The 26,393-nt window shown below is 41.7% G+C and overlaps 1 protein-coding gene across 3 annotated transcripts in view; it reads right to left on the bottom strand.

Moving 5' to 3' along the window:
- TLL1 (tolloid like 1) overlaps positions 1–25,913 on the bottom strand; it is a 116,830-nt gene extending 90,917 nt beyond the window's left edge. Inside the window, exons 1-2 of one of the 3 annotated variants that reach the window (XM_088528119.1) lie at positions 25,385–25,913; positions 24,585–24,812 (exon numbers count right to left, since the gene is read on the bottom strand). In XM_088528119.1, the coding sequence (XP_088384245.1) occupies positions 24,585–24,741 (157 nt within the window). In that variant the 5' untranslated portion in view covers positions 24,742–24,812; positions 25,385–25,913. Of the gene's footprint in view, positions 1–24,584; positions 24,813–25,384 lie in introns of those variants that run through there. The other 2 variants (XM_088528120.1, XM_088528121.1) reach the window with 2 other exon arrangements.
- Between the last annotated feature and the right edge of the window lie 480 nt (positions 25,914–26,393).

Raw genomic sequence — 26,393 nt, 5'->3', positions numbered from 1 at the left:
AACAAAAAAATGACAGCTATGGAATGAATCAAGTAACTGCTGTGAAAAATCATCTGTTCTGCAAAAGGCAACTGGCAACTTCTCTGCCAGCTGGTATTTAAGACTCTTGACTATTTTATGTAAAGAAAAATAAAACATAACTTCGATATATTCATCCAAATTCAAAAAAAGGTAAAATACATCTATTTTCTTGCCAATAATATATTAATAATTTCTCCTCTTAGATCTGAAAGAAAATACCACAGCTGATAGGCAATTCTTAAACATGAAAAATATGCCTAGAAGTCATGGGAGCAGATTATCAGTCCCTGAGCCCACCATGCAGATCCAAGAGGAAAAAGAAACATCCACGAGCAAGATCACAAATAAACCTTTCACATTTATCCCCCCTGTAAATATATAATTAGCACAGGAAGGGACAGAAGGAGAGACAAATTCTTCACGAATGACACATGGTTGGATTGAAAGATAAATACACACAATATTAGGAACATTTGTAGCTTCATATTTTCACTTTATAGCAAACTCAGTTCATTTGAGAACAATAAATTTGTCTACTTTCTCCTAGGCATTTTCATTCACATTTTATAAACCAATCACTGCATAAATGTGGTATAAATACTGCCTAAATAATTCCCACCAATGTGGAAAGTTCTTTTCCAGCTCATAACACCTGATATTGCAAATGACTGCCTGGTCTCAACTAAAGGAATAGAGTTGCAAGGACAAAACTTGCATTAACACACTGTATTTTTTATCCTCCGAATACACAGAAATAGCGGTCTCTACTTCCTAATGCAGGACAATTTAAAAATTTGATGACATTAACATTTATGTCACAGCTTAATTAACTCCAATGGTTTATTACACACATACACAAGGAATCACGGAGTCTGAATCGATGGTAAGTTCAAGTGTGATCTCCGAAGCAGAAAGCAATGTGTGAGCTCTACCCGAACCTAACACTGCACATCCTACTAATGCATTAGGATAAATTCTGATCCTGCAAATATTGACTTACAAGAACGCCCAATGCGACTTAAAACTTCTCTTAATTTCCTGTGTATTTGTTGATTTAAGTGGCCGCAAGACAAGAACCCGCCACTTGATAACACACTTGGAAATTCAGAGGAATTGGAACATGCTTCACCTCTATTTAACTGCATTTCCCCGGTCTACCTCCCTATACACAGATGAGGTGACTAAAGGTTCAAGTTGTAAAAGCAATTTCTCTGTTTGCCAAAGAGAATGAACCTCATTTAGAAGAGCTTCTGAATTCAGCAATATTTAAGAACAGGAACTTTAAGAATATCTTATTTCCCCAGTCCGTAAGAATTACAGGAGAAAAAAATCTGTTCTGTCAGTTAAACTGGATCAAATGTTAAAAACAAGAGTCCTCACAGCAAAAATTAAGCAGCTTATTGACAGTGCCCCTGTAATTTAAAGAATTACATTTATTTCTAATGCCTACACAAGAATAGATCTAACTTAAAGCATATTCTTACAGTTTTTATAACAGAGTGATGTTTTCATACTTACAAAAATACTGAAGCTATGTTTTGCAGACTCTAACTGCATATGACCTTTCCACACTCATTAACATTTTACATTCTACCTTATTCAGGTTTCCTCCTATTCCAAATAGGAGGCACAGCTGATAGAAATCAGATGCTGGGGCAGACGCTCAGAGCAGTGTTTAGCAAGCGTGCCTTCATAATACCCCCATTTTGCAAAGCACTCTTTATAAAGCAGACTTTAATTCTATCTAATACTAAACCAATTTAAATTTCAGCAGAACTACAATCTGTGTTAGCCTACTGCCTACTCTGCAAAATCAGGTCACCTCAACGACAGCATTCAGTCATTCTTTTCCTTGTCTTATTTTGAAAAAAACGTTGAATATTTTCAAGCACTGCCAGGAACTATATTTCACCTTCACACATAATGGGGGATATATAATATGGACTTCAGGGTGTAGGTATTCTAAAATTGAAAAATATTAGAAAATTAAACGCAGTAAATTATATGTGAGAAAGGTAATTACTCAGGTAGTAAGAGCTACTTTTGAACTAAAAAATAAAACAAAGGGGCAGACAAATTGAATATTTCTCCACAATGCTTTTGCATCCAAATTGCACCAAATCTTTCTGCTTCTGCCCCCCTCCAAAAAAAAACTATGATTTCATTATATTGTCTTTGTTATTCACGAGTGCACTGCCAAATCAAAAAAACTAAAATACAGTGCACTGATTTTTTTTTTCATCTCTCAGTTTAAGCTCTTTGGTGGTAAGCACATTGTTATTAACTTGCCTATAATTTTGAAGGTTTTTTTTTGTCTCCCCTTTACCCTCACCAGAGCTTTCTGGTCCTCTGAGCATAACAGCACGCAGATGGAATCTGCATTTGGCAGAAGTGACAGGTGAGGAGGAAAAGGGATGCCAGTTTTTCCCTTTCCATCCCAGATCTATTCTTAGTAGTACTACGAGGATAAGACAACACTGTTTCCATCTGAAGTTTCTACTGGGCCTACAAGAAAGCATTAAGGAGAGGAAGCATCATATAAGCACCTTTGAGACTATCTACACCCAATCAGGTTGTTTTAGAGACTGATTTGACTAATTAATACTGTTTACACATCAAGTTGACTCAAATTTCTTTTTGCCTTTAAGAATGCTTCATATTGATTTAACTTTAAACACATTAGCATCAGGTGCTCTCCAGCTAACCTAAGCATGCCTACAGGAGGCAACGCCTAGATTAAACTAACCCGATCTCTAAACCTGCTTAACTTAATCGCTATACTTTCCGTGTGTACACATGGCCTTTGTGTTCCTGCAGCCCTCGGGAAGGTGTGTTCCTCAGGGATGCTGGAATGAGGATGCTGGAATGAGGATGCTGGCGGGCTCTGCACCCACGACAGCCCGTGTTTGCACACACCAGGCCGTGTTTGCTTGCTCCTCCTTGGCCAACCTGCCCTGCACTAACTGCTGCCCTTGCAGGATGAGGAAGGAGATTTTTAACGGTGCCATGTGTAGAAGAGAACCCCCTTTTACCTCACTGCAAGGAAAGAACATAATATGACATCAGCAGGCTGGATAAGCTACTCTTGCTTTAAAATCTATGTATGTACACAAACAGGAAAAATAAGCCGAAAGTTTACACTTAGTATTCAGAAAGAAATTTCACTTCCCTAGGTCTATGGCCAAGCAAAATGAACAGGAGAGTATCTCAGCAAAAGCAAATTTCATGTACAAGCAATCTGCATAACCAGCTGTTCTCCAGAAGCGTTTTCCTTTTTCCATGCGATAAAAGCACAGCAGGGCTCCCGCTTCCTTCCCGATGCCTTGGGAGCCAGCCCTAACGTGCTGGGGCTGAGCCCACCTTGCTGCTGTTCCTGCAGGTCCCCATGCCCAGGCCCTGCCCAGATACCTCTTTTCATGTTCCTTATCTCTGTCTCTATTCTTTCCTATTTTTTCCTACTCTTTTTCTTCTCCTTTTACCTCACCATCTTTGCATTATAATTAATAGCAAGTATCTAGATTCCCTAATAGCAGGGTGCAACCTCCCTTCTCCAACCAGAAAATGAGACATTGGACAGGCATTTAAGGGCACATACAAAATATGCTTAAGCAATTGCATAAGTTCAGATATGAGCGCACATCCCAATTCTTAGTATACTACATGACACCAGTTATCAGAGTATATTTCTGCTTTACATGCCTCTCTTTCCCTTTACAACAGAGATTTTCCAGAGACACACATCACTCGCCCTACCCTACATTAGTACTACGCTTTGCTGTACCTGGAAACTGAAATTTGAAAAAAAAATCAGAAATATTTATCAATAGAAGTGAAATCTTCATTTGTCTTTTTTCTAAAACTGACCTGCCTCAGAAGAATGGAAGATGCAGCCAAATAACAGAAAATGAACCAAGATACCTTTGACCCCTGGACACCACCTATAATTAAAATACAGGTTTGTAAAATACAGCTATAAAAATCTGTAAATTACATGCTGATATCTGAACTAAACAAGACCTGGAGCAGCCAGGGATGGGATCTGACCTAGGAATCTGTTCAAAAGCCTTCTGGTATGAGACACTGTCCCTAAGTGCTTCTTGGGAAGAGATGGCAGCTAAAGCCACACACGGACTAGATCCAGTAGGCAGGTCAGATGCAGCCCCAACTGCCCAAGACCAAGAAAATTTACTTGCACAGACACGAATCATCCCATGGCAGGTGGCCCCAGTGCCCAGGACCACGTCTAGGCATATTCAGTAATCCAGACAGAGATTCCCATAGGATTTTACATCAGTTTTCCCAAGCTTTTCTATTCTGCTTCCCTACCCCACATCGACCCAACCATGCAGGCGATGTCACTGAGACAGCTCAGAAATCCTGCTCCTAATGCTTTCCTGCTGTGACCAGGAATTCTCCTTGCTATCTCCAGATCATCCTTTACCATTAAGGCAATCAACTACTGCAAAGGAAAAGATTAAAAGTCAGTAGAGGTTTCATTATCTCCCGAGTGACTTCATTTACAAAGTGCACACACAACAGAATGTCCCTTTGCTAGAGGGAAAACTCCCAGCTCATTTTTGGCTCCCTCTGAACTCCACACCCACCCCTGGTGTCAGCCACGGTCGTGGGCGTTCAGTTACATCCAGGATTTGGCTTCGACCTGCTATAGCTCCTCAGCACCAGGATATTCTGGAAAGTATTTTCCGTCATCTAATTACTGGTCTGACATATTCATTTAGCTTTTTTACATAAGCATACTTCATTTACTTTAATTTATTGCCAGAGTAAAGAACTCTTGAGTTTGGATTATTATTTATTTGACCCGATCTGTTGCCTTACATGGGCAAGGCACTTTGCAGATAAGCACATCATGCCCTAAACAGGCCAAGGGACTAGTCAGCGGCAGATTTTCTTGTTTTCACACTTGCTTTTACACATGTTGCTTTCCTTTATGACAGTATTTTGTGGCTGTGGGCAGTCGGGAGGCCTTTTGCTAGTAGGTTTGTGCAAAGCTGGTTCCCAAGCAGGGTTCAGAGCTGAGGATAACTGTGATAGGGGATGTCTGACAAGTGAGGAAGAGGACAAGGGAGCTTTAAGCAAGTCAAAAAGACATTACAAAAATATTGTGTAAATACTTATAGGAGTAGTAATAGCAGAAGTATAAAATAACAGGAGGTGAAGGAGAAAGAAATCCAAACTCAACTCTAGAGTCTGCATGAAATATCTTTCTGAAGAGGCAAACAAGTAAGAGCAGAAAAACACAACACTTATCTGTGAGCTCTATTTATCTCATAAAACTAACCGAAAAGCTATTACTAACAGTAATTTTATGGGAACATATTGTTTCAGCCCGAGGCGCCTGTTTTTCCTTTATTTTTTCAGCTACCACATCCACCCCTAACACCACAGACAAGTGCTGCTTCCCTGCCCTGCACTGGTGACCCAAGTGCCTGAGCAGGGAGCAGGAGGGTATATGCTGTATTTCCATCCAGCAACAGAAAGGAGGATTTTTCAGAATAAACTATGCCATAGTGGGACTTTTCACAGAAATTTGTTTTCCAGTCTAGAACTAGTGCTGGAGCACTAAGAACTGTACAAACCCTTTGTGCTTACAGGGCAAAATACTCAAAAGCAGCTCCTGAACTAACAGCCCCCAGAAGAGAGGTTTTGTGCATCAGAAATATTTTGGTCAATGACAACATCTCAGCACATACACCGAGTATTCACCACACACGACTGCTTGGTCCCCCAGGCCAAACATATATGCTGCAAACACGGAATTCCCATTGGCACACCTTGCAAGACAGGATTTCAGCTGGAGCGCACGATGTGTTTGGAGACCTCAAGTTCTTTAGGAACATAATCACTGCAAAGAGATACAACTTGTATCCTCGCTGCAGACTAGGGTACCACAAAGGAATTGGGTAAGATCCCACACCAGGTACTTCCCAGGATGAGCTGGGCCACAGGAAGGCTGGTTTCCTTCCTGGGATCTCCTCAAGCCATAGCCAAACAAGCACCTTCATCTTCAGGGTTATTCTGACACCTGGCTATATGGAATTTCTTGGACTCGAGCCAGGTGATCAGTGTTATGAGAAGCTACTGTCCAATTGTAAAGTTAGTTAAAAACAAAGCAAAATGACAAAAAACAACCCAGCCCCAGAGGTATGCTGAAGGCTCAGCAATGCCTCTGAGGAGCGTGACGTGTGTGCCTGTATAACTGCACTGCAACACCCTGGTATCACAAACACTGATGGTGACTCCGAAATCTTTGCCCTGAGTCAGAGCACAAGTATTTAGGACAATGATTCATTAGTTACGAGGGAATCAAAGAGTCAAAGGACAAACTCTAGCTGCACAGAAGCCAGTACCAACATTTTCTCCAAGCTTTTAAGGAGCAAAGAAACAAGCAAATGGACCTCTGATCAGAGCTCCTGCTCTGCCAATCTATTTGGCTGGCGTCACTGCATCGAGCAGGTGACACGAGTGCCTCCCTTAGAAACATCTTCCTTACTTGGAAATAATTATTTTCCCCAGAAACTCCCCAAAGCGTCACTTCCACACTCTTCTCAAGAACAAGGAACAAAACACAACCTTGTAATTTCAGCTCGTTCTTCCTTACCAGGAGAAGCCCACCAGGCCCAAGCACAGGCCACCCTGCATTCCTACCGGACACGGCAGGACATTCCCGGACCTACCGGCAACAGGGACGGGATGCGCCTATCCACGGGGCTCCGAACACCAGCCAAGCAGAGAGCAAGGGAAGAGCAACAGAATAAGCTACTTCGAGGCTTCCTTTCCCCAGATTTTGCCTGCCACAATCTCACTGCTAGGCCTCGAGCTCTTAAAAGAGCCAACTTGATAATATATATTAGCAAAACATGTATCAGGGTTTTATTTATGGAAATTTTAAAGGATTTTTTCCTCTCGCTGTCCTTTGCCCGCAGTAGAGGCGATTGAACCTTGCATTCTGATGGTTTCAGCAATTGAAGGAAAACACTTTGGTACTTAGGGTTACTTTTGAAAGGGAAAGCGAGGTAGGAATTAAAAAAAATAAAACATCCTATATACAATTCTGCTGTCTCTGTAGGTTCCACAAACAGGAGAGTGCAAAAAATAGTGGGCTACTAGAAACGGTTATTCAGATGTTCCCATTAAACATTATACACCTAAAACAGTAGGTAAAGATGATTATTTTTCAGCATCTTAAACCACTTTGCTCAATACCTTTCTTTCTCTACTAAAGGTGTTTTTTAAAAAATTACTTGTTTAATTGTCAGCATTCCTGAGAGCAAAAGTCACAAACTCATTGCATCTGTTCCCTATCAGGGCCTGCCTTGTTCTGTTAAATTTGTCTTCCAAACCTTGGGGTGAAGCTTTGCATTTAGTCAGATAAGCTGTCTCCTGCAAGTAACAGATGCATTGTTTTTACAATTAGATAACACCTTTCAATACACAAGTACCAAACAGCTATAATTGCAACTTTGCCATCCAAGTTAAAAAAAATAGAAAAAAAAGAATAAAAAAAAGAAAATGGATATCATTGTGCCTTCTATAAAAACAGAAGGAAGAAAAAGAAAAAAGATGCAAAATTAAATGCATGATTGAAAGTGAAATACACAGGCAAGCACATGTGGTCAAGCACATATGTTATCTTTTTCTATATAACAGTGTGCTACTTAGTGGCATTAGCCATCCAAGACCAAATGACTATTGAGCCCCAATACTCACTTCTGTATGAATTGTAAAAATTACAAAAAAAAAAAAAAAAAACTCACTGTGCTTAATTTAGAAGCCAAGTATTAAATAGCTGCAAAAAATTATCAAGTTTTTCTTAATCATGCTGATCCCATGCATGTTCATAACCACTTCAGAGGTTTTGTTCTAACTTTCTTCCTACTTTGTTTGTAACTAAAAGGATTTTAATTTTAAAGCTTTATCAGATAAAAGGTATTTCCTTTAGCCCTTGTGACATATTTCATTGAATTTTATGGATGTGTTTTGTTTCGGTTTTAAGTAATGGACATAGTTCCAGGTGAAACCACTGGACACCTGTGAGCAAGGAAGAACAAAGGAAGCGTCAGAGCCTCTGGGAATTGTCATATTCTTCATTTTAGCAATAAGATAAACTACTGGGAGAGTCTGACTGAGATGCAGAATAGTATCTGCATCCAGTCCAGTACCTCGTTAGAAATCAAAGGTTTTTCTACTTACTTGGAGTAGCAGGTACTGAACTGGGCCATAAAGAAGAAGCTGCAGAATGAAAGAGCAGATGGAAACCCTAGAAGAGCAGATGAAGAACTGCCAAGAGTGACTGAGGTGAAACAGAGCCAAATATTTTTATAAACTCCTATAACAAGATATTCTGAGTACTGAGATTAGAAGCTGAGCAATCACACCAAACTGTACTGCAACCTGAGATGAAAACTTTGTTTTAGTTCTTCTTGTGCCGATTATAAAAATGAAATTAGATGAAAACCGTGAGACGAACCTTCTCGATATCTCCAGTAAAACCAAGGACAAGGGAACTTAACAGGCCTGGAAGGGAAGTCCATTTGAAAAACACACTGCCTGTGAGGAGGGATGCTACAGAGCAAACTCGTTTCACGGCGCGGGCTGTAAGATGAGAGCGAGCTGTCTGGTTGTGTTTTATGGAGGGCTTGATGGGCTGACACAAAGCAAAGGTCAGGCCTACCCTAAAGAAACTCCAGCTCATTATTCAGAGCTCAGGGTTCACGTTTTATTGCTGGGTTTCCATCCACGGTGCTGTGGTTTGGACAGCCTGAAAGGTGAGGTCCTACTCCAGACTCCTGATGCACCCAAGTAACTCCATGACATGCACTCTCGGAAGGACGTCTGCGGTGGGTCGATAGGTCAGGCAATAAAAACTGCTCCCTCCAAATATCCATTAACTGCATACAAAAATAAAAGACTGAGTTCTGGAGATTTCCCTCTAAAAGAGGGCAAACAGAACTCCCGGGAGCATTAAAGACCATTGCTGAGTATCTGAGCAGTGCAGTCTAAAAAGGCTCTGTACACAAGGATCTACATATATACATACACACATATGTATATACACACACGTTTGTGTGTATATATATATACACACACACATATATAGACACACTTCTTATACACACATAGATATATATACACATAGATGTTGTCCTGAGCAGGAAGAAAAACTACACAAAGTTAGTTGGGAGAGGCCCTACGTGCTCTTTAAAAGCACAAAATGAACACTCTTAAACCTGAGCGTATCTGGAAGTGATTGAAGAGCTGGAAGGGAAAGTATGTTTTAGAATACGGACTTTGTACCAAAACTCTTCCCTGCCACACAAAAAGAACAAGCAGCTCTGCAGGTTGCACTTTAGTTAGGTGGCTGCAGGTGACAGCTAAGAGCTTTGCAGCCAAGTCTGAGCGCATGGCTCTGGACCACGATGGATGTGACACAAGCAACTAGTAGTTTCATTGCTTTACACTGCAGGATGCGAAGCAGCCACAAGTGATTTTTACATCAGAAGCAGAACGTGCAGCTGGCTGGGGTGGGTATTGGGCAGCCCCAGGTGCATATTCAGCACGTGAGCGCACAGGTTTTGGCTGATGGCCACCCCAAGACAGCACTTGTATGTCATCCCAGCAAAAAAATACCCAGCAAGTGCTGTAGACATGCTTAAAGATGCTGCCCTTCGTAGGGCACACATAATGTGAGCAATGTGCTCTGGTGAAACAAAACAGCAATGAACACGCAGCAAGCGCCCGCTAAGCTGCACTGGCGATCGCAGTTGTGGGCAGCCAGTTTGGCACAGACACATCCCTCTTGATAAAGAAAACTGTCATTTTGAAGGCAGACGTACATTGCACTTGGCCAGAGAATTTGCCTTCATTCTCCCACAAAACAGTCCATCCATGCTCAATCCTAACTTCTTAAAATTTTTTTTTTTCCTGGATGGACACATTTCACATTTGGTTGAGATGTGGCTGACAGCTTGTTTTCCCCTTGCAGTCGATTTGATCTCATGCAAACTATTAATGTAAGCGCGCTCCAAGACAGACTTGCCAGTAGATGTTAAGTCAAATCCCACTGACTCAAGTGAGGACAAAAAGCAGCCCATAAGCACCAAAAAAATGTCAAGTGGCACCACCATCAAGTAGAGAGCTGCTTCATCTCAGTAACAAATGGGTATAGAGGTAACATATTTACGGGATGAAGCAATTTCTGTAACGTCCTTGTAATTTTTAATCAACATTTCTACCATGTAGTTGCAAATCACTTCTGTATTGCTTGTTTTGTTATAAAATGAGCTTCTGTACCGCAAGCATATTTTCGCAAGTACAGTAACTGGAACAAAATGAAGACATACTTGGTTTCCAGGAAAAATATGCATAATACATACAGCAGGAAGCTTTTAAAGCAAATCTTCTTCCAACAGGAAAGTGTCCCCCAGGCAGATTTTACTACGCTTATTTCAATAATGTTCGGCTGTTTTGCAAACCGGGGAAATGGCTGGCAAACACTTCTGTATGGTTTTATCTAGAACACATAATGAGAGCAATTTCCCATCTTTCATTTATATTAGCAAATTCCATAAAATCTTCACAATGAAAACTAAGTTCACGCACTGTCTCAACATAAACTACAGCATGTCCCAGTACCTCCCGTTTTAATTTACCCTAATGGGATTCATTGACAGAGAATGAAGTTTCCCTTTGCAACTGAGTATGTTCATAGTATGAATGACACATAACCAAAACTTCCAAGCACCCTAAGCCTAAACTGATGATCTATAATTAAGAAAACGCTCTTGTTAGCCATGCACATAAAAATGAAAACGCAAGATAGTTTATATAAGCAACAAGCAAAACGCTCATCTTAAAATTATCCAGTTTCTTATTATTCTGTAAACTTCTCTGCTGAATACAAGGTTGACAGTCCCAGACAGGCCAAATTTAAGAGCCTCCCTCAAGCAGCCTTCCTTAGGAAGACTTTTTGTCTCAATTACACAAGCCTGCAATGCACTGACACGGTTTCCTCACACATATTACATGCTATTTTTAACTGCATCATTTTTTTCTATGCATGTTATACTCCAAAAAAATCAAAAATAATCAATCCACAAGCCAATATATTTCCAGACACCCCAGTTCATTTCAGGTTTGCAGTGCTGGGTGTTTACTGAAGAGCTATGCATTTCTGTATTATGTAAGAAACCCAACCTAAAGATACTCTGTACAGGCATTACTTCAGCATCGACACAGGAAAGCTAAAGCCTCTGAGTTTAATCACAGATATTATACGATATCATTAGATAAATGTGACATTCTGAACACAGAGGTTAAAGAGTAAAAATATTTTCAGGTGCAATATTGTTAAGACACACTAGGCCAATCATTTTACATCTTTACAAATGTGGCTAAAAGGTAAACATTCAATAATGGACCCAAATCTACAGTGAGGATGAAAATGATACAGGTTAAAAAAAATTTTGGCAGAATTTGTGAACTTGGAATTTTCTTCCTCCAAAAAAATCTACTTTTAACTACAGGAAATCTTTTAAATGGCAACAAGAGACAAGAGGAGTCTATTTTACAAAGTAATTTACAGGCAGAGGAGAGGCACCAAAGAACATGGAAACAATATAGTCTTTGCTACAAGAAAATGTTACTAAAGTCTCTATCAGTTACCATTTAAACAATAAATAAATAAATCAAATAAATGCTATACTGATACCATAGTACATTCATTAACCACATCCAGTTATCTAGTCCCTGGGTAAGACCAGGGACAGAATTCCATTGGAGACAACATCAACTGCATGGATTGTTACAGGGCTGAACTTGACCCTTTCCAAAAAGGCCGTTCCTGGGGACTGTGAACACCACAGCTACTTTGACCTGACCAGCTCATGTCATATACACTTCAATACAACATTTTGTATGCTGATCTGCTGTTTTATGTTTCGCAAAAAAACATATTTTCCTTTCCATAACCAAAAGTCTTTTTATACTACTTCCCCTGAGCAGTTTTAACTACATGATAGAGTAATATCCATTTTGTTATAATTTAAAGATGGATGGAAACTGGTCTGATCATAAATACTGACGCTTGCAATGCTTAATTACTCCTCAAATTGACTGTCCAATGATGTTAAGTATCCTTAAAATTTAGTTGCTATCATTTTCTGACACAGATGTTAAAAAGCATATACAGTGTTTTACATGCACACACATGCTCAGGTTGCCCTCTCCTTGCAGCTCAAAAGGCCAGTAAAGGAGATGCATTTCTACATTTATTACATGGGGTTATTTGCCACATAGTTTTAACTGGGGATGTCAGCAATACTGCTGCATTAACAATATTCCTCCAATACATTAGTTCAAACATTAAAACAATGCAAACATTAAAATCTTGTGCAATATTCCCAAAACATCAACAAGTTTCTCCCCTGCAAAATGCCCATCTCGGTGCCTTTCCTTCCTCTTTCCTGCAGGTGGATCATGGAAAGCAGCACCCCATGGGGCTGCCCAGGGCTCATGCATAGCGGGTATGAGCCAAGAGGAGCTCCTGTTGGATGCCACTGAGCTGCCTTTACCAGGAACACTATTATATTATAGGGAAAGACTATTAGGAAATGCTGCAGGGAAGATTTTCTTGAGTTCCCTTTGAGTCCGCTGTAAATTTCTTCCATGTCAAACGTAGTCAAAGTGAGAAACAGAGGAGCTACCAGACAACCATCTGCATGGAAAGTCTGGTGCTGTGGGTTTAATTTACAGTTAAGATTCCTTTTTTTTTTTTTTTAAACAGATATTTTGGAGAATATAGAGGGGAGACTACAAATACTCAAAAAGGAAGTGATTTTAAAACCTCATCTGTACACAGCTCAAAAAAAACCATCATATACAAAATTACCACCTAATAGGATGTTTGTAAGAAGCATACAGAAATGCTACACTACAGCTTTTTTATACTATACAATAAAACCATATTCAGAACTTCAGCACGTGTACCAATTCACATGATACACAGCTCTGCTGGAAAAAAAAAACAGCAAAATAGCTATTTCACTGAATGCTGCTTTAAAAGCCCTCATTTAAAATACATTTTGGTACTTTCTGCAAGGCACACTATGGTATTTTTCATCGCATCAGGAGAATTTGCACCTACATGAAAATGCTATACCACATAGCTAAACCTATATACCATATAGGTTTATTGCAGTCCTTCAAGGCTCCTTAATGCCCGTGGCATTCACAAGTGTCACTGCTTTCCTGCACATTGAGTGCTCCAAAGAGCAGCCTCCCCGCTCCGGGGCTGGCCCTGCAACAAGGACCCTCCCGGCTCAGGGGGGAGCTCCAGGATTTATTCCCAAGCCCGGCATGGCACACGGCCAAGGGAGTAAATTAGCCGAGTTTTGGGCCAAGCAGGAAAGTGTTCCATTGCTTCTGCCATTCATCGGGACCCACAAGGAAACTGAGACAGGAAGCCAGACTTCCAGATAACAGGAGTGTTCCTAATGATGTACTTTGGCCCGCAGCCCGCAGCAGTTCCTCTACACTCGCTCTTGCTACAACATCTTCTTTCAATATAATTTCCTCCTGTAGGAGGGCAATAATGGAGAGAAAGAAAAAAAAAAAAAAAGCATTTAAAATAATTTTAAAACAGTTTTCCTTTGCTAAATCTGCAAGGATCACTTTATCTGCTCTGCACTGTTTAGGAGCAGCAACTAATTGGTTTGTTCTTGAGTAAACGTGTCAAGAAACCCAAGTCCATTGAAAAAAAAAATAAGGACACCACTTTATCAGGAAAGAAATATCCTCATTGGATGCTGTGGCTCACTGCCCTGGGCAGAGAGCTCCCTACTGTGCTGTCCACACCACAGTCCAGCTAACACGAGCTAGGGCCAAAAACATCACTGATGTTTTGGAGAGGTCTGCTACATCTCGCCTCCTGCCCCTCAGGGGCAGGAATGGAGATAAAGGTAGACAAGGAAAAAAAGGAAAATGGGAGGGAGAGAAAAAAAAAAAAGGAAAACTGGAGGGAGAAATGAAAAAAGAAAAGAAGAAAATAAAGGCTACAAGGAAAAGCTCTCTTTTCCTAGACAAACCCAACAGATAGAAAATAGAAATGGGCTCTGCTGCCATGTCCATGCAGGGCACCTTGGCACCATCCTGAGATGCTGCCGGCCCACGCATCACTGTAGAAAACTAAGGGTCTACCTTGATATCACAGTGGCTGTTAAGAACTAAAAGTAATCAGTATTGGTTAGCAAAGAGTGTTGATTGGTTTCTTCAGCACATGCAAGTGGGTTCAAAATCTTATCTAGGTCTCCATCAATTTCCATAGTATCTGCTCTTCAGGAGGAGAGGAAAACCTCACTGATAGGACCTAAAGCACTTCCCATCAACAAAGCCACAGCAGAGTACCTGATGAGAAACTAAGGGTCAAATGTTTTTTCTTCTTCTAAAAACTTACACAGTTAGAATTTTGCACCATGATTTATATATATATATCTTTTTTCCTTAGGGCCCTTCACTTGAGCTTGCTCACACTTAGGAAAGACACAGGAAAGGTTTAGATTTATAACCAGGTCTTCGTAAATAATTCAGGAAGCCTTTGACTTCCTATACATTCTTGGGCCTAGCACAACTAGACCAAAGAATCACCATAAATGCAGCATATGTGATACAGTTCTACACCATGCTCCAAATAAAACTAAGGGGCATTGTTTTCATCTCAAAAATTAAGAATGCAGATAGAGAACGGGAAAAGAAATCCCTCTCCTACACTTGCTCAGCTCAGTCTCTCCCATTGTACTTATATGTGTCAGTGTTTTCTCCTTCATTCCCCTGCTGAATAACTCCAGAAAACTCCATGACTAAAACCAAGCAGAGGACTTCCTTCAAACAAGCATATTCGGTTAGACTCGATGATCTTGAAGGTCTTTTCCAGCCACAATGATCCTATGATTCTATCCTCAGTCTAGCCATGGTTATCAGGTGAAGTCTTCACTCAAGATACCACTGAAGTTTAAGAAATGCACTTAAACAATAGCAGAAAAAAAAGAAAAAAAATAGAGGTCTGAAAAACACAAAAGCAGCGTGGTTAAACAAAAGTTTTGCACTGAGTTAGCTATACCATACGGATTCTTATGACTATATAGTTTTTGCACTCAAGAGAAACTACAAGACGTTTTAGGGAAAAACAGACTTTTTATGCTCTTCAACTATTTTAATTGAAATATTAGCAGAGCAGTTCCTCCAAATTTCTTCTCCAGGATTTTGGACATCACCTTTGCTTCTAACAGCATCTGCATTACACTGAGTCAGGAAATATTTTAATTTTGAGTCAATATAAATTAGTGAAGAGAGAGTCAAGGTTTGCAGGAATTGGCTGATATCATTAACATTAGAATCATACACCTGCAATGTTTTGTCACAAATGACCTATCTTTGGCTTTTCATTTCTTGAATTTACACAGATAAGGAGCTCCAAATGCAATTGCAACCACCACAGTCATCAGTGTCTTTAGCCATTCATTGCATTGAACAAAGACATTAGTCAGCTAAGGCAAAAAGAAACCTATCTCTAAAGACTAAGGAATGATTGCAGTAATCTAAATCCAGCTTGATCCTGAGGCTTCTTATGAGGAAGCAGGGGGAAGAAAAAAAGAAAAAAAAAAAAAAAAGGAAAGATGAAAAGCTCCTACAAGTTGCTGGATTTCTTTCACACCCTTGTCCAGCAAGAACCTGCAATCACAAGGTCACTGAGTGCAAGATTCCATGATATCAATGCAACAGTGATGACGGCTATAGAAATACTGGGGCAAAAATCCAATTGCCTTCATTAATGTGCCTAAAAACATGTGAACACACATATGCAAGCCACAGATGACATACACAGGGGTAAATTAGTCAACTCTTGCACCTTACTACTTATTTATCTATAAATATTATCTCTAAAGTAACTGGAGGTGTTTCCACAGCATTCAATAGACCTTACATTAGGCTTAATACACAGACAAGCACAGTGTTTCCCACTGCAAATAAAAATATACACCCACATTATATGTTTTCAAGGATAAGCATGCAAGTATTCCAGTGGACCCATATGAACCCATATACATTAGGTAAACGGGTTTTGTGTGTGTGCATATATTCATTTTCATGAAATACCATGGTTTTATGCACAGTGGGCATAATGGGTTTTATGCACAGTGGTTTCCAGCTACAAAAGAGTGGCTGAAACTCTGAAGCTTGAGGTTTAATATCCACTCAAAAACGCTGCCACTGTTGATTATAAGGGCTTTGCGTATTCCTGCTATTTAATTCCCCTTAACACTGCTTCAATAAGATCCTAGAGCAGAACTTCAATATAAAAGGGTGTAAAATAAATAATATGCACCATTGTCTCCGTTTTGATTTCACCACTTTGAAATTTTGGAAAACATTATGACCAAAAAAAAAAATCTTACTTTATATTCTATAATTTTGCATATCGTGTGTGTTTATCATGTCCTTTCTCCTCAATATGCTTTCAAAGGGTGCCCCTTTTTTTAAATCCTTTTCTATTAAATAGTTCTTCAGTAACCTCAATTATTTCCATGAACCTTTGTGGAATAAAACACATCTATATGAATCTGCCCAAGGCTTTTTTTTCATATAAATTCCTTTCGCAGCATGGAAAAAAATATATGGGTATTCAAAACACAATGCCATTACTACATATCACTAACAAATAAATAAGGGGAGTAGAATACAATTCCAAACTCATTTTCTTTTATAGCTTCATGCTTGAAGGAGAAGCAGCTTTTATGGTGACAAGATAGGGTAGAGGGACAAATCTGAGTAAAAGATCTTGGTATTAAAAACTAGATCAAAGATCTTGGCATTATGAAGATCACAGAAATATGTGCCATTATGTCTTTCAGTCCAGAACTGCCAGTATCATTACACAATATTCTTAGTTAGAAAAGGGCTAAGCAGATTGCCTGGACACAAAAGTCCTAATTTATCAGTTATGTGTATTTGTATGGACATATACACCTTTACAAGGGATATACACCGTCAGTTATAAGTCTGGAAAGAGTTCCCAAGTAATTAAGTTTAAGCCTCTTATCAAAAAAAAAAAAAAAAAAAAAAACAATGATAGGAGAAACGTTGAGTAAGGAGGAAAAAGTATATTTGGTGAGTACAAGTGAAAAAACAAAGATGCATGCAAATTTGTTATAAAGACATTTTACCAGATGGAGAAATTGGGCAGTTCATCATCATGTTCGCACACCCGCAGAGTTGTTCTAAAACTACTCTTCATGAAAGCAAATATAATTGGCTGTGCAAGTTAAACTGTTTAAATAAATCTGGATATTATGTAAGGACCATCTGAAATGATTTTCCTCTCTTATCTGAGCACTTCACCTAGAAAGACACAGAAACTGCGTCTCGGCCATCTAGAATGGATGTGCTCTGTTGAGAATTCCTTCTACCTTATTCAGGGAAGTGGTAAAACTTTACATCTTCAGGGGGACAAGATTCCTACGACTTCACCTATTATAAAGACACCAATAAAACGTGCTTATTTTTGCTTGGTAGCAGTAAGGGGTGTTACTAGGTAGGTAGCCAGCTATTGCTACTAGCATCACAATAAAATAGCCCATATGTACAGTTCCTTAGATACATTAATCTCAGCTGATGTACACACACCCCCTCATTCCTTCCAAAATATTTAAACTACACAATTCACTGTCCAATATCCAAGGAGTACAATGTGAATGGGCAGGTAACAGCATCTTTCAAGCACAGGGATCTCTCCCTACCTTTTAATTTTTTGTAGGAAAAAAGGCAAAAAAAAAATAATCCAGGTAGCAAGACAGCTATTTTTTAAATTCCGATTCAGTTGCAGTGGAAGTAAGTTTAAAAATAAACTTATTTCCTTTGCATTATTATGTCCTGACATGGAAGTGCTGATTTTGATGACTATTTGCTGTATCAATATTCACCTTTCCTTACTGCAATATTAAAAATTCAGTAATTTCTCAATGACATAGCAGAACACTAATCCTGGGGAGATGCATCTTTCGACTGAAAGGGACAGTCACAGCAGTGCTGAACTTTATTCTGCTGGATAATACCAACATTTTAAGCATACTTTATGGCTACTTTAAAACTCCCACGTAACCTGCATTAAAAAGTATAATTATGCTTAAAATCCAAGAGTTTCAAGTAACAGGAATTGTTGACCAGGGCATTCATGTGTTTTAGACCAGTGAAAGAACCCTTCAGATCAGGAGTTGCATGAAATAAAATTCTGTAATTCATCAATACCAACAAAATTTCCAAATCTATCTGCAGCCAGTTATTGCTGCTTTTGTTAATAGACTTCATCTCCATAAAGTGTATATAGCAGAGAAGTTGATCAAATACACGCTACACCCCCTCATGCATTGTATTTCACATACCTTAAAAAAAGAAAATTAGAAGGTATTTTAAAATAAAATTGATTTTTTTTCTTTAGGTCTTGACAGTCACCGTTTAATAAAACATTGAAGGAAGGAGAAACCCACAGACCTGCATTTTGGGGAACTATCGCTCTGCACGGGCTCTCTGGTGGCACCTCAACACCTGATACCCCCAGCTCCATGGCACAAGGCTTGCACTTGCAGGCCATTACGTGGGCAGAAAGCCCATTCCCACAACAGGAGATGACCCATGAGGAAGGAGGCCCTTGGCAGCAGTCTGCAAGAGCAGCCTGCTCCAGAATTAGTGGAGAGAAACAAGGTATATGACCCAGCCTAACTTCTTGCAGCAGAGGAACGTGCTACAGAAAGCCTGATGAGCTACAAGTTCTACTCGGATTGCCAAGATCAACCAGGAGAAGACTATGCCAAACCTGAAAGGAAGACAAGGCAACTGGACAGACAGCACTGGGAAAAGCTGGAAGTTCATTCAGTGGAGACATCAAGAAACAAGGAAGCTTTTCACAGGAACGATGACGTATGGGAAGAGATGATAGGGAGACAAACAGAAGATGGGTACCAGACATGAAGAATAAACATACATTAAAAGATTAACTGTTATCACTTGCTTTCTTTAGCAAAGGAAAACACATTAACCTAAGAAGAGAAGGTTAAAAGCACCCAAAGGCTGCCCTAGTCACGCTTGGGGTTGTTACTGAGCTGCAGGAATGTAGCGGGATGGCGAGAAGAGGTTAGCTGTCACCACGAATGGGAGGGAAAGACTTCCCTTGTAACAACCAGAACAAAGTAGATGAAGCAGACCACAAGCGATCCGAGAAAAGACAGAAAATTATTGAGGAATGCTGCCCATGCTACTGAAAGCTTGGAAATCCCAAAGCTTAGGATTGCTCTGCAATAGTCTCAGAATCACCTACCCTTCAGATACGTTGAAAGAAGTCACAGAATGCTGTATAACCGTAACATTTTCAGCATTGTATAGCCCATTTTCCATGAGTTTGCAGATAGACTATAAAAACCTATTTCAGCATAAGAATAAATATACATTCTATAAACAAAGAACAGAGATTTCACCTCTTATTTAGCTTGTTCATTGTTATGAAATTTAGAGTACTGCAATGCATCCCAAAGGGAAGGAAACAACAAAAAAGGAGTGTTTTCCTCCACAGCATCCCCTGCACCTGCGAAGCCAGAAGTTGCCTCTTCCATTTTATAGCTCTTCTGTCAATATTCCACACCAGAGACATGACCCTTTTTCTCCAAAAAAGAGATGTGAAAAGGATTATGTCATAAGCCTACCAGCCTTGTTTTCCAGAGAGGCAGTAAGAATGACACAAGGCAGATGTCCAGGTGCGACAAATGTTTCCTAGCTTGCCTGGGGACCCGATTCCAAGCTCAATTAGCTGTGTCAATTAGGCTTGTTTTGCCATGATGTAATATTGCTTCTTGCAGGTCACTCTGGTTCAGCACGCCGGAAATATATTCAGGAACAGATCCCTACAGAAAGGGGTCTGGGGCAAAATGGAGCTTTTTGGATGCAAGGATATTCACGGAGTTAGAGTGTCAAATGTATTTTTTCAGGATGGTTTTTTCCCCACAGCTTCACTACTGACAAGCTTTTCAGTAAAGAATTGAGGAGGAAGAGAACTTTATGTTCACACCTAATCTGTTTTAAAGGATTTTGAGATACCACATTAAAGGGCATGACGTAACACTTAAAATAATGGTGCAGAACTCTGAAAAGAAATATGATTTTAAAACTACATTTTTCAGTAGTCTAATTCACTTCAAAAGTTCATCCACAGCAGGATTGATGATGTTTGGGGACAGATTGTTTCAGAAAGACTGTTTTTGCTTCAGGTGCTTATACTGTACCTATTTATTACACAAAAAGTCACAGCTTGGTCAATCCAGCAGGTGACAGGACAGTTACTACAGAGGATGCACTGTTAAACCACACAGTGTCTTTTCAGAATTAACTCAAATATAAAGGCAAAAAATCTCAACTGTGTAAGTTATGCAGCAGATTCAAATAAGAAGTTTTAAGAGCTTCCATATTACCAGGCTATGAGCTGACATGCTTACAGCTAAAAACACATGTACCCCAGAATACAAAGCACAAAATGTAAAAATTCTAGCAGTGTACAAGCGTGTTCTTACAACATCAGTGAAGTGACATTGCAGTTCCAGATGTCACTGCACAATAGTTACATTCAACATCAGCCATGTGCAGATACTCTACAGATACCATGGGCAACGAAGTCCCTTAGCTGCATGTGATACCAAGTACTAATAAGGCTGTTGCAGGCAATCAAAAAAAGCTTTTAAAGGGAGCAAAACCAAGTGAGTCACTTAAATTCTGATAGAAGCGAGAAAGAGCAGTGAGGAAGATCTTCTTGCTCAGCTTATCCTGAAATAGGCACATGTTTTTGCAGAATTTGTTTGCAGCGACAGAACAGCCAGCTAATCAACTGCCAAGTTATCAGCTTGCAAAGGTAATTGCTCACCTTTATTGCTACTCTTTTAATGTTTATTTCTAAAATTACTGGGGGGGGGGGGGAATGAAGAGCTCCCATTCCAAGGCAAGTAGCTCGTGCATAATTTGAAAAAAAAAATCCCAACTAAAAGTTTGTATTAAAAAAAAAAATCCCAATTCTAACTACCGTGAGAACATAAACATTTCAGCCAAGATCTCCTCAGGAAAAGTTTCCCCAGTGCTAGACAGAATTTCTGGTCCAAAGACAAGACCCACAACAGTGAAAAACAATAGATCAAGGAATTTCAAATTCAAGCCTATTCTCCAAACATTTAGTCATTTTTAGGAAGTGAAATGTCTCAAAGAAAGTAGTAAAAGAGACTAATGTCAGCATAGCCAGCAGCTGGACCAGTCCCCAGTAAAGTGAATATGCAAAAAAGCAGAGACTTATTGCCTAATCTCCCGCAGTTCAGGAAAATGTCCTAACTGGGAAGAAAAAAAAAATCTATCTTTTTCTTCTGAGCAAAGAACACAAAAGCCTTCGAAATTCTATCAGCTTAGTGCAGATTCTGAACAATTATTGCACATGGGAAATTCTTTTCCTACCCCTCCTCACCAAGTATCTCACCAGATCTCTTTGGTTTAGGATAACCTGTGGTTAAAACAAAAATGAGGGGAACATAAAACAAAACCACCACCAATCTCAGGAATCTAAAGATAGATACCAGTGCTATAATCTAAAAAGCTTGACAGTTTCCATTTTAACCTAAATTGACATTTTATTTTCTGGAGCAACACTTGATTTACACAAATGTTCATCTGTGCTCTTAAGATTGTTTAAAGCCTAACCCTAAAATGAACATGGTATCCCCACTTTTACATCTTTAGGGCTAAACTTTGGTTCATTGCATAAGACAGCTGCAGTTTTAGGGGTAGCCAGTGACTCCAGTTCCAGAAACAACTCATAACCCTTTTGTCCATCCAACTTATCTCTAGATTTCTGTTTGGAAGGGGAATATTGTATCACATAGGAATGGGTACTTCTTTGCCTCTATAATAGCACTTTGCACCACACTATTTTCAGAAATTTTATATGTAAAAGGAACATGATGATTCTAAGCACACCAGATGAAAGGATCCCTTTATGTTATCTTATGAGCTATAATTCTTTGGAGAATGCTAAAATGGAATACCTATAAATAATGCCTCATGCATGGTATTTCTCTTTGTTTCTGGTAAATTTATCCAGCTTTTCTACAAGGCAAGGGGGCAGAGGCGAAAGGCTCTTACCAAAGATGTAGACACTGAAGACTGATTCACCAGACCTATCTATAAAGAGTTATCGATATAGAATTAAAACTATATGTAACCATGGATCTGAGGCCTAGTGCTTTATGGCACAAGAATATTTTCTTATGTGCTATGGAATAAAAAAACCTAAGCAGCTAGCATTAATGACTAGAGAAAAGCAGAATGTAGATGACTAAAAATACATGTAAATCCATCTTACATCAGCAAATTTGGGAAACCTTAGTTGTGGTTGCTTTCAAAGCATTTGATTTGCTTACAAATTACAAGAGGTTAAATTATCTTAGCAGGTCTATGTGCTATGCAACAACCTGGAGTTTTTGAAGTATGTTACTGTGTAAAGTAGTAAGTGACTGGATGTTCCCTCAGCATCCAAGTTGCAGAAATTCACTGAGTCCTAACTGTTACCTGAAAAGATACCCAAAAAAAGCCAGTGCTTAAGACCTCAGCTGCAGGCCCTGGGGAGGAAGCAAAAGCAGGTGCTATTTATATCCAAGATCCAAATTTTGCATACAGTGAACACAGTCTGGGAAGGATTATCTTATTTTATCTTGTTAACTTACACACGCTACCATACGGATTTAAGAGCAAACAACTCCCAGAAGGACCCTGCCCTCCTTTAAGGGCCTCACTGTCCAAGTCACCCTAAGGGCAGGTATCAGTAACATCACCCAGGGGTGCTACAGCCACCCCGGATGGCAAGACCCAACCTAACAAGACACACAGTTGGGTTATGACCCTAAAAGAGATTGAGCACCAGCAATTCCCATCAGTTTTTGATGGGAATTGCAGTTACTCATTATACTTTACCAGGTCAAGACTAATGTAGCCTTTAAGGAAGGAAAAACAATTGCGAGATACTGTTGGAGGATCCGCTTAATCGAGGTAAAGCTTTCTAATTCTGATTTAAAATGATTATCGGTTGGTTCATACCCCATTTGCAGTGGTACATAACACACAGTCTCATTTCTGAAGAATTACCACACGCTAAAATGAATAAATGTGCTCTTCAGCAAACAGAAAACTCTGGAAGTGATTGCCAGTGGGAACTACACACAACTAACCACCCATGACAACCTGTCTCTCATCGCAGTAATATCTGAAGCAACTCATAAAGCAGCAGCAAGAACTTTAGGGCTAATGTTTTGCAAAGTATTTAAATGGGCCTCTCCTTTCTCTAAGGAGAGGCAAATGACAGTAGGGAATTTTCATCGCTAACTATATTCCACAGCCCCCCTCAGTCCCCTTGGTTTCATATGTGAGCTTAAAACACTTACTGTCAAGAATTACAATTTTTCAGTTACTTCCATTGTGAAAAGTACTTAAATTCCATAGCAGAGAAATATGTGTATTTACTTTGTCATTAAATGATACATATGAATCTTCCTAAACTATGGACCGGAAGGAAGAGCTCAAGTTAACTACAGCAAATTACTTATATACATTGGTTAATGCTAATTGGAAAAAAATAACATTTTTGTTTGCAGTTGCCTCTGCTCATTTTGAACTTGGGCATTCCCCAGTCATAAGCAAGTGAGACCTAACAATTCACACTTAGGAGCAAAATATTTTTGTGATTAGAAAAACACAGTGCCTGCATATTTGGCATGTATGTTCACCACATTCTCCTCAACAAATTAAACAAAACCACACAGACATAGCGAACACAACCTTTGGCTGAACTGGTTTGCAGAATATAAAATAACTAATTAATGCAAAGGAGGCTGCTGGAAAATTGAAGCGCGCGTTTAACACCAGGGCTGTTGCAAACAGCCCGCCACCACCGTTGCTGATGCTTTGAAGGGGAGATACGCGCTCGAGCAGGATGTAGTTGCTCGCTGAAGCCAGGGGACACGGCAGGGGTGAACTTCAGCCACGGCACCTGGCGCGCAGGACGCGCCGGTGACATTGAGCGCTCGAGGAGAGCGCGCTCCTCCGCTCTGCAAGGGGACGAGGGAGGAAAACGTCCCTCCCTTTGGAAAACTGAGGCGGGGGCCGCTGCGGCACCAAGCGGGGCCCACCACCAGCACCAGACCGAGCCCCAGCATCACTCGAGCGCCTCATCCGTGCACTCGCACGGGGCCCAGCCCGGGGAGGAGCCGCTCAGCCCCGGCGCCGCCCGCGGAGCGCTGCGAGGGGACGGGGCGGCCGCGAAACCTCCGAGGCGCCCGCGCCAACTCGCGGGTCCCGGCAAGTTGGTGGCACCAGGTGGCCCGGGAGGCAGGTGAGGCCCGCGCTGCCCTCCCGCAGCCGCCGCGGGCACCATCTGGGGCAGGGGGGGAGCCGCGTTATGCGGGGAAGTCACTTACCGGCTTTACAAGGATCCTTATAATCTATCTCCTCCGCTTTATCCTCCTCCGCGAAATCGTAAGTGTAGTCGTAATCAAGGCCAGCGCAGGGGGGAGGCTTCCCCCAGAGAGTCCACCCCGCCAGCCACAGGGCCAGCCTCCAGCAGAGCATTTTCATCCTCCCGCGGGCACAGAGGTGGCCGAAGGGGTGAGGATGAATTGGGAGGGCGGCTCAGCTGTCCACGCCGACTTGAAAAAGGAGGGTAAGGGATGGAGGAACCACAGTTTGTTTGGTTTTCTTTCTTTTTTTCCTCTCTCCCCCCTTCCCCACCTAGACGCTCTCTCTAGGTAGCCCCAGCCTGGCGGTCCAAGTGCCCCGGTGGCCCCTCGCCTCTGGGGGACGGAGCTGCCGGGGGAGGCGCGGGGGGCTCGGGCCGCAGCAGCTCTCGCCGTCCCCTCCGTCGGGGCGTCCCGTCGCCTCCGTCACAGCCCGGCCAAACTTCCCGCGGAGGCGGCGGCGGCGGCGCCGGCCCCGCTGCGCAGCGCGCCCGCCTCCCGCCCGCCGCCCCCGGTGCCCGGAGGTGGCTCCGGGCTGCACATCAGCCCAGGGCCGCGGGGAAGCGAAGGGAAGGGGGAAAGGGAAAGAACGGGGAGAGAGGGGGATCCGCGCTCCAGCGGAGCCGCGGTGATGGGCGGCAGCTACGCTGGAGGGGGCAGGGGGAAGTGTCAGCCCCCTCCCCGAACACTCACTCCAGGCTCTGGCTCTAGCCAGTCCCCGCCACCACCGCCCCCCAGCCCCCTTTAACTTACGAAAACCTTACAGGCAACTAACACACAGTCGTCAGCATCCTGCTTACTTATTCATACAGTCAGGGTCAGGATCCGGGCTGCTTCTGATCTGCTCCCTTGATAGTCTTATGGAAACACACGCGCATCCACTATACGCCTCTATCTCCATATAGCTTTCTCTCTCGATAAGCAGCGCATCGAAACAACAACAACAACAGAGTCGAGATCAGATAAAACAACGCACGGAGCGGCTCTGGGCAGCCGGAGAGCTCCAGAGAACGGGTGGCGAGGAGGAGGAGAGTTAACTGCAATTTAGGAGACGGGGAAATCAATGAGTGGCCGTGTCCTCCTCCCGCGGCTGCGGCTGCTTGGCGGTGTCAGCCCCATGAGCGGACGGGTGAAGGAGCGAGGGGGAGGGGGACAGGAAAGTTTAAGCGTCCATAGTTTGTTTAAAACAGAGGAAGGCGGTATGAAAAGGTCCGTAGCTCTCCACGAGTTCAGCCGAGGAGCCGCGAGCCGGTTCCAAAAATGAAAGTAAGAGCAAACAAACAAAAACAACGAGAAAAATAAAAAACAATCAAGGCAAACGAGAAGTAAGACTGCAGCAGGCGGCGCGGAGCTCTCGCCGCCGGGCTTGCCCGTGCGCTCTCACGTGGATCCCCGGCAGAAGCGGCGGAGGTTTCTGCTCCAGGCGCGGCTCCCGCGGCCCCGTCCCGCTCCCGCTGCTCCGCGGGCCGCTGCGCGCCGCGCGCCGCCGCCTTTTGGTTTAAAGCCCGAGAAGGGATCAGCGCGCAAAGCCTCATTTCAGGCGATCAACCTGGAGACGGGGGGAGGAGGAGGAGGAGGAGAGAAAGGGGGGTGGAGACACGCGCTGCTGGAATAGAAATAAGCTCGAGCGAAAACAAAAATACATAGGTAGCGAAAAGCTCTGCCTGCCTCCTCCCCTCCCCCGAGCCTGCAGAAACGCCTGAAACTGTTTCAGTCCAAGGTGAGACTTTCCCGTAGCGAACTCTCCTCCTCCCTTTTACGAGTTTCCATGGA

This window comes from Tinamus guttatus, unplaced genomic scaffold, assembly GCF_059628265.1.
Source record: "Tinamus guttatus ecotype Peru unplaced genomic scaffold, ASM5962826v1 Tinamus_guttatus_pri_ptg000301l, whole genome shotgun sequence".
Classification (NCBI taxonomy): Eukaryota; Metazoa; Chordata; class Aves; order Tinamiformes; family Tinamidae; genus Tinamus; species Tinamus guttatus.
The sequence above is the reverse complement of the archived record's forward strand: the minus strand, read 5'-3'. Positions and strand labels throughout refer to the sequence as shown.